The 12,879-nt window shown below is 34.8% G+C and overlaps 1 protein-coding gene across 3 annotated transcripts in view; it reads right to left on the minus strand.

The window, feature by feature from the left end:
• MED28 (mediator complex subunit 28) overlaps nucleotides 1-12,394 on the minus strand; it is a 48,719-nt gene extending 36,325 nt beyond the window's left edge. For all 3 annotated transcript variants that reach the window (XM_090376793.1, XM_090376794.1, XM_090376791.1), the window contains exons 1-2: nucleotides 12,211-12,394; nucleotides 566-632 (exon numbers count right to left, since the gene is read on the minus strand). In XM_090376793.1, the coding sequence (XP_090232919.1) occupies nucleotides 566-632; nucleotides 12,211-12,264 (121 nt within the window). In that variant the 5' untranslated portion in view covers nucleotides 12,265-12,394. The remainder of the gene's footprint in view (nucleotides 1-565; nucleotides 633-12,210) is intronic.
• Nucleotides 12,395-12,879: the final 485 nt, after the last annotated feature.

Genomic DNA, 12,879 nt, shown 5'->3' on the forward strand with positions numbered 1-12,879 from the left:
CAAGGAAGAACTAGATAAACTATTAGAAGGGATGGGTAGGTAAAGTGTGTTTTTTTTTTTTTTTTTTGGCTGATGCTGTATAAGCTTGATTTCTTTCATCAATCGCCACTATTAATACTAATGCTAAAACTTTAAATTCTTTTCAGCAGGACCAAGTGGTGATGGTACCAACAGCAAATTCATTTAGAATTTGCAGTTCAGAAACTGTCTAAGGCCATTATAGTCACCTTTACAAAAGCAATATCCCTTCCTTTTAGCTGTGACAGTAGTTATATAAATCCCACATCAATATATTATGATCACTGCCACCAAGCAGTTCCTTTATTTGGAGGTTCTTAGTACCTTCACGCATTAAGAACCTCCAAGCAGTTCCTTTATTTGGAGATTCTTAATGTGTGAAGGTACTCTGTTGATAATCAGATCAAAGAATCATGGGTAGGTGGCTACTGTGTGAGCCACCTACCCACAATTTCCAGTCCTTGAAAGCAGTTACAAAATCTCTACTTTTTGAAATAAGAACATCACATAAGTTTATGCATAATGAATTTTGTTATCAATATCTTACCTGTTTTGATTTCTTCAGAATCTCTTACATTGAAATGATCAGGATTAGTCAAAGCAGCCATACAAGCCTTAAAAATAAAAAACTTATTCTTAGAGAGCATAATCATTGTGGTATTCTGTTAAAAATTAATAAAAAATACTTTTGCATATCCACTACAATATTTAGTAAAGGTCCACTATAGTTGTTCAGCACACGAATCAATAAACAAGTGTACGTCCATGGAAAGAGTGTTTTTTTTACTTAGTAAATTTTCTTTTTATACTAAAGGTTTATTTACTGATCTTATTATTTTTAAGATCATGTAATCAGGAAAGAATTGAATACATGTGATGAAACTGGCCTTTCACATTAATGAAATATTAAAAAAAAAAATACATTTGATTGTTTGAAATATGTGTTTGTAATCTGCGTTACACAAATTATGAACACACACACAGGCCCGGCCTTAGGCATAGGCCAGCTAGGCAGCTTCCTAGGGCCTCCAATTCAAGGGGGCCCCCAGTCACAGAGGCAAATGCAAGTTCTTGGGTTAAATAATGATGACCGAGTAATAACAATGTTCGGATGAATGGAATTACTGTTAACTCTGCCACACTTTCTTTTCACAAAAATCCTAACGTTTCTTTTCTCTCATGTTCCCTCGTTTGTTTTACTGCCTCCTTTCCAAATTCACAAAAATGGTGACCGTTCATAGGCCCAGGTACATTGCACCCCCCTGCACAACGATAGTTACGCCACTGGTAACTAGACTGTTTTTCATAAAGATGTTATTGAGTGCTTTAAAGCGAGGCCCCGTCGAGAGTGAGGACCCCAGCTTGCGCCTTACGGTAAATGTGGCTCTGTTGGTAATTCGAGATGATACAATCATCTAGGAATGACGAGCTATTCGTATGGTTAAAATAAAATTAATGATTCGGTCTTCTTTTTGAGACACAATTTTTTAAATAAATCAAATTACATTTCAATTGCAAATCCGCATTCATCAGTGGCGAGATACTCCTCGAAAGATCCAGAAAGATCAATTTGTAGTTTAAGGGAAGGTCTGAATATCAATTTAATTTCCTTATTAATAATAAAGTCCTTCAGGAGAAAGGAACATCTACCTGGGTGTCAATGAACAGTTTGAAGAAACTAAACTTATAAAATATTTATAAAATACCTCGTAATGTTATTTTAAATAAAAATAGCTTCTAATTAATAATGAAGTTTCTCCTAAGTTATTATTACCTAGAAATCACTAATTTCTTTTAAAAAAATTGTAATAGAAGTTTTTGGACGTGAATATTTGGCATTTATATTCTTATAAAATCAATAACTACAGAAAAAGGTTAGGAATTCAACATATACGTATAATATTGTTTTAAAACAATTTTACTGGATTTTGAAATGAATTAAGTTTATTAGCAAGGAAAAGTAAAGAAATAGTTCAATTATATTTAATAAAAAATGGGGATAAAATAATTATAAACAAGACTTCTTGCAAGTAAATATTGGTATTTGATGAAATGCTTTTATTATATAAATTTTAAGAGTATATTTTAATTTTAATTTTATTAGATTAAACATGCTTTCTTTGCAAGATTCCTTTAATTGATTTGATTTAACACACCCCTAAATGTCTTACATCGGAGAAAGAAAGTTTGAATCAGGTGCACAGAAACGAAAGAGAAAAATGTTGCAGGAATGATTTCAAGACAAAAAGGAGCTATTTTGAAGTATTTTCCCCCAACAACAGAAGATACTGGATCCGAAAAAAACACCATTGAAGCTTCACGATTTGAAGAACGCTTGAAAACAACTCCACTTACAAAACCACCAGTAATTACATTAGTTCCATCTACATCCTTAACAGAAACTCAGTTTGAAAAATCAGAATCATGTGCACTTGACTGGAGTGATATTGGTATGTGGCCAGTACCTCTGAATAATAGTCAACTAGTCTTTGTGATTAATGAAGGTCTATATAGGGTTATTAACTTTGATTTTCCTCTGGATGAGAATAATAGGCACTTTTCTGTGTCATACTACACTCGGAAACTTTTAAATGGTGAATTAATCGACCGTCGTTGGCTGGTTTATTCTAAAAATCTTGACTGTGTTTTTTGCTTCTGTTGCAAGTTGTTTTCTGATTCAAAAAACAAATTTTCAAGTATTGGATTTAAAGACTGGAAGAACCTTTCTACACTGATAAGAGAACATGAATTTTCAAAGAAACACAGAGGAAATGGATTGAGTTTGAAAATCGTTTAAACAAAAATCAAACACTTGATAAGGAATTGCAAAAATCGATTGCGAAAGAAAAATTACATTGGCGCGGTGTACTAGAACGTATTTTAGCTATCGTACAGTTTCTGGCATAGAAAAACATGGCTTTCCGTGGTAGCGAGGAAAAGCTGCATGCTCGTAACAACGGGAATTTTTTGGGACTGGTGGAATTAGTTGCGAAGTTTGATCCTATTTTAGGTGAACACATTCGGAGAATCAACAATTCTGAAATTCATGATCATTACTAAGGTAAAAGAATGCAAAATGAATTTATTCATCTAATTAGCAAGAACGTCTTAGAAAAAATAACAGCTAGTATAAATAAATCAAAATATTACTCCGTGATTTTAGACTGCACTCCGGATGTTAGCCATCAAGAGCAGATGACTGTAGTAATACGTTTCGTTGAAATAATTGGGAAATCTGTAGAAATCGTTGAATGGTTTGTAGGATTTTTACCTGTTAATGAGACAACGGGATCTGTCTTAACAGAAGTTTTCTTGGAAAAGTTGAAAAAACTAGGTTTACCAATTTCCGATTGTCGCGGTCAAGCTTATGATAATGGTTCTTATATGAAAGGTTGTAACAAAGGGATACAAGCAAGAGTAAGAAAAATCAATCGGAGGGCACTTTATGTTTCTTGTGGATGCCACAATTTGAATTTGATTTTATGTGACATGGCTGGGTCATCAAATTCTGCGAAGTCATTATTTGGTGTTATACAACAAATCTACATATTATTTTCCGCATCTACACAAAGATGGAATCTTTTAAAGGTACATGTAAAACATCTTACAATCGAGGAACTATAGGAAACAAGATGGGAATGCAGGGTTGAAAGTGTCAAAGCTCTTAGATTCCAAATAGGTGACATTTATGACGCACTAATTGATGTTTCTGAAACAACCGTCGATTTCAAATGTCGAACAGAAGCTCTTTCCCTGGCAAGAGAACTTAAAAGTTTTAAATTTCTCGTGATGCTATGCATTTGGTATGATATTCTAACTCAGGTGAATCTTGTGAGCAAAGTTTTTCAAGGGGAGCACGTGTAATGAGAGACAGTGTTGGTACTTTTGGAAAGGACAAAGAACTTTTTAATAGGTTATAAGGAAAATGGGTTTCAAACTTCGCAGAGAATAGCCAAACAATTAGCTAATGAATTAGAAATGTCTCCCGAAGAAGCTGTTTTCCCTTCTGCCGAGTCAGTCCGATGTAGACGTATCAAAAAGCAATTCTCTTTTGAGGCAGAAGATGAAATAATCTATGATCCTAAAAAACGGTTTCAGGTAGAATTCTTTAATGTACTGTTAGATCAGGCAATAATGTCAGTTACTGAACGATTTCAAGAGCTGGAAAAATTTAAAGAATCATTCGGATTTTTATTTGATATTCATAGTTTAAAAGTTTTAAGCGACGAAGAACTGCTAAGGTTTTGTAATCATTTGCAATTGTTTCTATCTAATCCAGAAAATGGAGCTGAGAGCGATTTGGATGGCCAAAATATTCTTACTGAGCTTAGGACCCTGTCAAATGTTTTACCTTCACAATTATCACCTTTAGAGGTACTGAAATAGATACATAGCAATAGATTGAATGAAGTATTGCCAAATACCTCTATCACTCTACGAATTCTATTGACCATTCCTATGACAGTAGCTTCTGGTGAGCATAGTTTTTCTAAGTTAAAATTAATAAAATCAGTTCTGAAGTCTACAATGACTCAAGAAAGATTGGTAGACCTATCAGTCATTTCAATTGAAAGTGAAATTTGTCAATCTTTAGACTATAGTGAAAGAATGGCAGAATTTGCGAACAAAAAAGCAAGAAAGCTGTCTATTTAAAATTAATTATATTGACATTTACATTATAGAATTGTTTTTTATAAAACTTTTTAATAAATTTTTAATAAATTCAATCCTAACTATATTATTTATTTTATACAATAAGTGAAAATATAAAAAAATGTTACAACTCATGGATCTCATAGAAAAATATTTTGTCTAGGGCCCAAAAATAACTTTTGCCTAGGGTCTCCAAAACTGTAAGGACACACATGCATAAAACACAACTAAGTCAGTTCTCAGACAGCTAATCTGAGGGAGAAAAAAAATTTCTCTCTGTAATTATGACAGTTAATGCAAGTAAACCCAACTATCCCTTTGAGCCCCCCCCAACTTCATATTCTTCAATATGGTAGTTGGCATTCTTTCCAGAATTATCAAACATTATGGAGTCTATTTTGATATTCATTTTTTTTTTTTACCCTTGCAGCTTTTAGCAAGATATTCATATTGGATTTCAGATATGACTCCCTGATATGTGACCAACTGTGGGTGAAGTCATTGTACGTTCTACTGTAATGTGAGCATGTGTGCTAAACACTAATTGGCTGGTTACCAAGCAAACCCTTTTAAGAGTATGTATAAGTTTTTGCTAATGGTTATATCATTATTTTTTTTTGCTATACTCCAATATATGGTGCACCTTTGTAATTGGCTGTCACAACCTGATTGACAGGTTGTGACTCTGCCTGCTGATGCATCCCCCTCTTCGTTTAGGCGGACGTCACATGACACGTCACTGGAGCGTTGAATGCGAAATTTGTTGCATATACTGTACTTTCATTTGAATGCTGATTTCTGTTCTGTTCGGTGCTTTGCTGTTCATTTGCTGGTGTTAATTGTTACTTGCCACATGGCCCTGAGTTTCTGTGTCATTATCCCATTCCATCCTGCAGGTAAACTGTTTTTGTTTTTTGCTGCCATGTGTTGCCGTCACATTTTCTTATTTTTTTTTATTTCTTAGGTTCTTTTTTTTTTTTTTTCTTTTTTTTTGCCTTTGTTCAGTCCCAAGGGAGCGAGAATGTTGCATATTAACCTAGTATTGTGCGAAAAAAAAATTCCATTTTGCTGTTTTGTGGTTATACAAAAAGCAATTTTATTGTTCGTTGCACGTGTTAATTGACTTTCGTTTCTGTTTAGTGAAAAAAGGTTAGGTTTTTAGGACTTCGGCAGGGATTCAAGCTAAAATTGGTCATTGGACAAGAAACAATTATAACAAGCGTCATGTTTTTAATCGACTTTCATTTGTGTTTAGAAAAATGGTTAGGTTTTTAGGTTATGTTTTTACGCAACTTCGGGAGGGATTCAAGCGAAAACCGGTCGTTGGACAAAAAAAAAATTACGATGGGTGTCATTTTTCATTGACTTTCATTTGTGTTTAGGTTAGGTTTTTAGGTTACCTTTTTATGCGACTTCGTGAGTTTAGTGAAAATTCGTCGTTTACTGCATCTCATTAGTTTGTTTCGTTTTGAAAAAAAATTACTGTGTTATTTTTATGTACAATTATTTTAGCTATGTTTAGAAAAATGGTTAGGTTTTTACGTGACTTCGGGAGGAATTCAAGCAAAAACCAGTCAGACGAAAAAAAAAATTATAATGGGAGTCAACGTGACTCCCATTATAATTTTTTTTTCATAGACTTACAATTGTGTTTAGTGAAAAATGGTTATGTTTTAGGTTATCTTTTTACGCAACTTTGGGAGTTTAGTGAAAATTGGTCGTTTACTGCGTCTCATTAGTTTGTTTTATTTTGAAAAAAAAAAAAAAAAATACTGTATTATTTTTATGTATAATTATTTTAGTTGCTGTTATGAAAAAATTGCTGTATTGCTGTTAATTTCGTTGTTTTTCAGCTTCGCCATACTGTTATGTCGCGTGACATTTGCCACGTGCAGTCATTGAGAAGAAGAGGGGAAAGCAGTGAGTGTGCGGAGTTACGAACCGTACGTCACTGCTTTCCCCCTCTTCTTCTCGATGTGATTTTCAAAGGGGCACCATGTTCTTGAGCATTACCTTTTTTTAATTTTATATATATATATATATCAAATCTTGGTCGAGATTCAGAAACGGGTATCCCTTCCAGATTGCTAGTGATACGGCCGTGATTGACAGGTGCTGACTCCACCCATTGTCACGTGATCTCCTTAACAGACGGAGACAACTGGCATGGGTGACATGCACTATGTGCCACGTACCTACCGACACTGGAAACACGCGGCACGCTGAGGTTTTTCTGGGTTACAAAACTGAAAAATTAAAAAAAATGAACTATTGTTTATTGGTATTGTTCTCAGCTGAATAATTCTGGGGGTTCGCATCAGAAATTATCGTTGTTAATGCTTGCGAAATAGTAGTTATGTACGGGCGAGAAGAATCAGTGATTGCATTTCGTGTAAATTTTTATTTCTTGGTTTTTTAAATTGCCTTTTCTTTATTTCAGCTCCGCTTTTGTGATGTCTCGTGACATACTGCGATCCCCGAATATTTTTCCTTTTCAGCTTTTGTTTGTTTTATTTTTAAAAATTGTTGATTTGCAGTTCCTTTCCTTTTGCAAAATTTCCTTTTAAATTACCATCTCTCCTTTTCAGCTATATCCGACTTATTCAAATGTCACGTGACATTTTGTGATCGTGAAAAACCTGCATTTTTCTAACTTGAATTTTTAAATTTATTGGATTTATCCTTTGTTTTCAGCCGCCTTATTTTTTGCTGTGCCATGTGCCGTCCGCGTGTCACTTGACATTCACCGGGCGAGGAGAGGAGGGGGGAATGCAGTGAGTGGGCGGAGTCACAACCTATCAATCATTGCTTTCACCCTCCTCTCCTCGCCGCCATTTTGAAAGGGGTACCCATTTCTGAATCTCTACCCAAATCTTATCTGCATTGCAAGTTGTATTTGGTTTAATAGGAAAATTAAAAACTAAAAGGATGGCATATGGCATGGGAGAACTGGCTGTAATTGCCCCTGGTGGCTCATGACAACCTATAGTTTTGGCCCCAATTTTTTTTTTTTTTTTTCTGCACCAGTAACACTACAAACACTATTGGCCCTGGTGGCAATCACTACCTAGCCACTTGGGTCAGTCTGCCCCAGTATGTGGAATTAACAAAAACATATATTGTTATGCTATTCGTATAATTGCATGGGAAATAAAAAAAACAGTGCACATTTTTTGTCCAGTTATTCAAGTTAAATAATGAATATGATTACAAACAACAATTGCAAAACCAGAAAAATAGTTTTCAAATGTTACTTCATTCTTAAACAGGCAAACAAATAAATAAATAAAATAAAATAATCATAATAGGGAAAAGAATAGTATTCATAAAATACAGTATATCAATTTGATATTATTATTACTAGCCATATAGTGCAAGAAAGCCTGAGGCATATGCTGCACCAGCTAAAAAAAATTTCCAAGTTATCCTGAGAGAGAGAAAGAGTCAGAAGTAGAAAGAAATCACCAAGATAGAGAACAATGATGATATCCAGCTCAGGACCCTGGGTGTGCCAAGCCCATACTCACCAGATATACTGTGAATTGTGAAAAATTAATTTTTTGGTTGGCATTTCACAGATGCCAAACAAACAAAAGTTCACTTGGCAACTATGAAACCCTCATCTTTAGAACAGCTTTTCTAAACAGTTTTCATTTGTCCATTACTACCATAAATAATAGCATTTTTCTTTTAATCTGAACTAGTTATTATATTTTGTGCTTAAAACTTAAAATGTTTTTTTAATGATACTTGAATGATTTTATTAAACTAGGACAGAATTATAATATCCTACAGTATTTTTAGTATTCACTTTGTTATTATTATTAATTAATGTATTATTTTGTGTTTCTTATTTACTGTTCAACTTTTTATGACTTCTGTCTCTAGCAGTCCTATTGCTGTATTTGTTGCTGTATCTGGCTTGCTTACTTTGAATGAATAAATAAATGGATACTGATTGAATGTAAAACTGGGAATTAATTCTTATGGAGAGATAATGTATGCATGAGAAAGATCAGTGGGTCATGTGAATGTGAGTTTACAATAACTCACTTGAAATTACATGACATATATGGGATGTGTTAGGGTAACCAATAATAAGAATAGGAACATGTATACTTGCATGTATACCAATGCTAGAAGAATAATAAATAAATTCGATGAATTTGAAGTGTTGGTCAAGATATCAAAGGCAGATATTGTTGGGATAGCAGAAACGTGGTGTCACACAGATATAAGGAATGCAGAACTGAAATTTGGGAAGTACAATGTGTACAGAAAGGATAGACAGGATAGGAAGGGAGGAGGTGTTATGCTGTTAAATAAGAAAAACATAAAATCAAAAGAAGTGCATCCAGTTGATCTAGAAGAACAGTGCACTGCTGAGTCAGTTTGGTGTGACATAAGCACTGCGAAAGTAAAATAAGAGTAGGAGTGTGTTATAGGCCTAATGACTCGAATGAGTACAATGAACAATTGTACAGAGAAATAGAGTGGGCTAGAAAATCAGAATGTCTTATAATGGGGGATTTTAACTTCCCAGATATTGACTGGAACTTGAGAGTTGGTCACTCACACACTAGTAAGACTTTTCTGGATTTATTGGATGATTGTTTTCTGCAGCAGCATGTTCGAGAGGCAACCAGAGAGGATAATACTCTTGATCTGGTTATCAGCAGTGATCATTCGTGTATTAAGAATTTGCAGATAAAGGAACCACTAGGTGGCAGTGATCACAGTGTACTGATGTGGGATTTACTTAAAGATATAATTACCATCAGGGGTAAAGGAAAGGGTTTTTGCTTTCATAAAGGTGAGTACAGTGGTCTCAGACAGTTTTTAAATTCTGTACAGTGGGATCAACTGACAATGTTACCAACAGTAAATTCTAAGCGGGAAGCATTCAAGAAATTAATCGTGGATGCTACTAAAAGTTTCATACCTATTAAGAAATATTGTTCAAGGTTTAGGCCTAAATGGTTATCAAATGAACTAATGAGACTCATGACAGAGAAGAAAAAATGCATGGGATGCATATAAATTATCAAGCGACTCAGAAGCCTATGGCAGATATAAGCTGGTCTGTAATCAGGTCACAAAGGATGTTAGGCAGGCGAAGGCAGATTACGAGAAATCTTTGGCAAAAGATGCTAAGAAAAACAGCAAGGATTTCTTTACTTATATAAACTCTAAAAGGAAGGGGATGAATCTGATTGGTCCACTTGATATCGATGGTTTGACTGTTGATGATCCTGCTCAGATAGCAAACAAACAATGAGTATTTTGCATCTACATTCACACATGAGGAGTTATTAAGGTTTGAAAATGGCAGAAGGTTATCAAATTGTAGCAGGGCACTTAATGATTTTGTAATAACTGAGAGCAAAGTAGAGGAGAAATTGTTGAAGTTAAACATAAGAAAGACACCTGGGGTGGATGGGATTTATCCAGTTATATTAAAGGAGGCAGGAAAGCAGCTAAACATACCCTTAGCCATAATTATGAGAGCATCCTTAAACTCAGGGGAGGTCCCCACGGACTGGAGATGTGCAAATGTGTCCCCAATTCACAAAGGGGGATCGAAGGGTGACACGAGTAATTACAGACAGTTAGTTTAACTTCTGTTACAGGTAAAATAATGGAGTCACTGGTTAAAGATGCATTGCAAGATCATCTAGACAAGACTGCAGTAATAATTCAGACACAGCATGGGTTTGTTAAGGGAAAGTCTTGTCTGACAAATTTGATAGGATATTATGATGTGGTTATAAAGGAACTAGATGCAAAAAATAATTTTGATATCATATATTTGGATTTCAGGAAAGCTTTTGACACTGTTGCGCATGGAAGACTATTGTACAAATTGGAGCAGAATGGTATTAAGGGTAAGTTGCTACAATCGATAAAAGGATGGTTGAGTGGGAGAAGACAGAGGGTGGTAATTAATGGGTGCTGTTCTTCACGGATTATTGTTATTATTGGAGTCCCACAGGATTCGGTTTTGGGTCCACTGTTGTTTTGTATATTTATCAATGATATTGATGAAGGTATATCAGGCTTAGTGTCGAAGTTTGCAGATGATACAAAGGTTGGCAGGGTTGTTAATGACAGTAATGGCAGTGTGCTACTGCAACAGGATCTAGATAATTTGGGCAGATGGGCTAAGAAGTGGCAACTGAAGTTTAACCTTGACAAATGCAAAGTACTGCATATGGGTAGAAGTAACCCCAGAGAAACGTACCAACTGTGTGGTACTACACTTAAGGCGGTAGAAAATGAAAAAACTTGGGAGTAATTGTGCAGTCAGATATGAAGTTTTCTGAGCAATGCAGACAGGCTGCCAGGGCAGGTCATGGGGTTTTGTCAATGATATATAAGAATTTTGCTAAGAGGGAGAAAGAGGTGATTGTGCCTCTGTATAAGGCAATGGTCAGGCCATGCCTTGAATACTAGGTCTGGAGGCCTCATTTTAGGAAGGATGTAGATTTGCTTGAGCGTGTACAGAGAAGGGCAACAAGATTGGTAAGGGGAATGAAGGGATCCTCTTACCAAGAGAGGCTTAGTTCTGCAAATTGCAGTGGCTGGAGACTAGGCACCTGTGTGGTAATCTGATTGAGGTGTATAAGGCCTTGAATGGGTTGAGTACGCTGAATTCTGATGGGATCCTTCCACTTGTTCAGATTACGAACCTAAGGGGGCATAAATTCAAATTAAGAAAAGACAGATGTAGAATAGATGTACGGAAATTTGCCTTTAGCCAGCGGGTGGTTAATTGCTGGAACAAACTTCCATCTGTTGTTGTGGAAGTTGATAGGTTAAATAAATTTAAGCAGGAACTGGACAGGCATTTGGAGGGAATGGTGTGATTTTTTTTTTTTTTTTTTTTGGCTGATGCTGCATAAGCTCATACACTTGCTTTCTTGCATCACATGCCACTACTACATTATATTGTTTCCTTTACAAACTAATTTCCTTGGAAGTATTTTTCAATAATGTCAAATAAACAATAATCACTTTTTAATACTTAGCTACTTAGTATTAAAATATATATTAATTTAAACCCTATGGTATTATGCCTTGTGCATTTAGTCTTTAAATAAAGTATATATGAAAAGTTGTCCCGAAATCCCGAGATATGGCAATCTGCCTAAAATGGCATTTTTGGAAAAGATCATTAGCATAATTATTTCTGCTCTATGCAAACATGTTTCTCTTTCAAAAGAAGAATTTCAACAAGATCTTGAGTCTTTCCCCATGCCACCCACTGAACCCGGAAATGTTTTCTTGTTTATGATACCAAGGACGTGTAGCAATCACTGAAGTGTACTGTCATGGAGCAAGGAGACACTAGTTCTGCTATATAGGAGCCCCAAATGAAATTATGCATGGGAAAAAACTTGAGATTTCCTATTAGCCCGAAACAATTCTTTTTCTTCATGCTAATTTTTAATGCATAGCCAAAAAATAGAATCATATATTTAATAATTACTTTTTGATTTAAACTGATACAAAGCAGCAAAGAAATAATCATGGCATTACCTGGAATGAATTTTCAAAATCATCTACAATCTGACCAGCAGATGGAGTCGCCATTTCACTTAATGTCTTAAAATGCTAAATAATATATTTATGAAAACTTAAATCAAAAATAAAGCAGTTCAACGTAATATACACAGCAATCATAATACTTGACACAACAGAACACATAAATACTTATCACGTTCACAGAGGAATACTATTCTGTGGGCCGATTGAAAACATCAAACGCCATCTGCAGGAAAATTATTTTTAAAATATCACAAAATTCATATATAAAAATCAATACTGTTATAAATAGTCGATTCCAGTTATTTGGGACATATCGGGACTAGTGCATTTTGACCCGATTAAGCGGCTGCCCCAATTATCCGAAGTTTCACGTATATAATTAAAAATGCAATGTACCCCCCATTTACGATTAGTACACTCTACAATTAAATCTCATTACGATGGACTTGCCATAGTATAGTACCGTACACTATACGATGTGTAGTAAGCACCTGTCATTGTGATCACGTTTGTGAATTGAATTTTAATTCTATTAAACTGCGATTCTAATGAGCGAAAATAGGAGGAATATTATCCACAGGCTATAAAATTAAAGATATATTAAGCTCAAATTTACCCTTTATTACCTTACCAATTAAAAAAGTAAATGATAAGTGAAAT

This window comes from Mastigoproctus giganteus, chromosome 1 (genome assembly GCF_048544385.1).
Source record: "Mastigoproctus giganteus isolate SK-2022 chromosome 1, ASM4854438v1, whole genome shotgun sequence".
NCBI lineage: Eukaryota > Metazoa > Arthropoda > Arachnida > Uropygi > Thelyphonidae > Mastigoproctus > Mastigoproctus giganteus.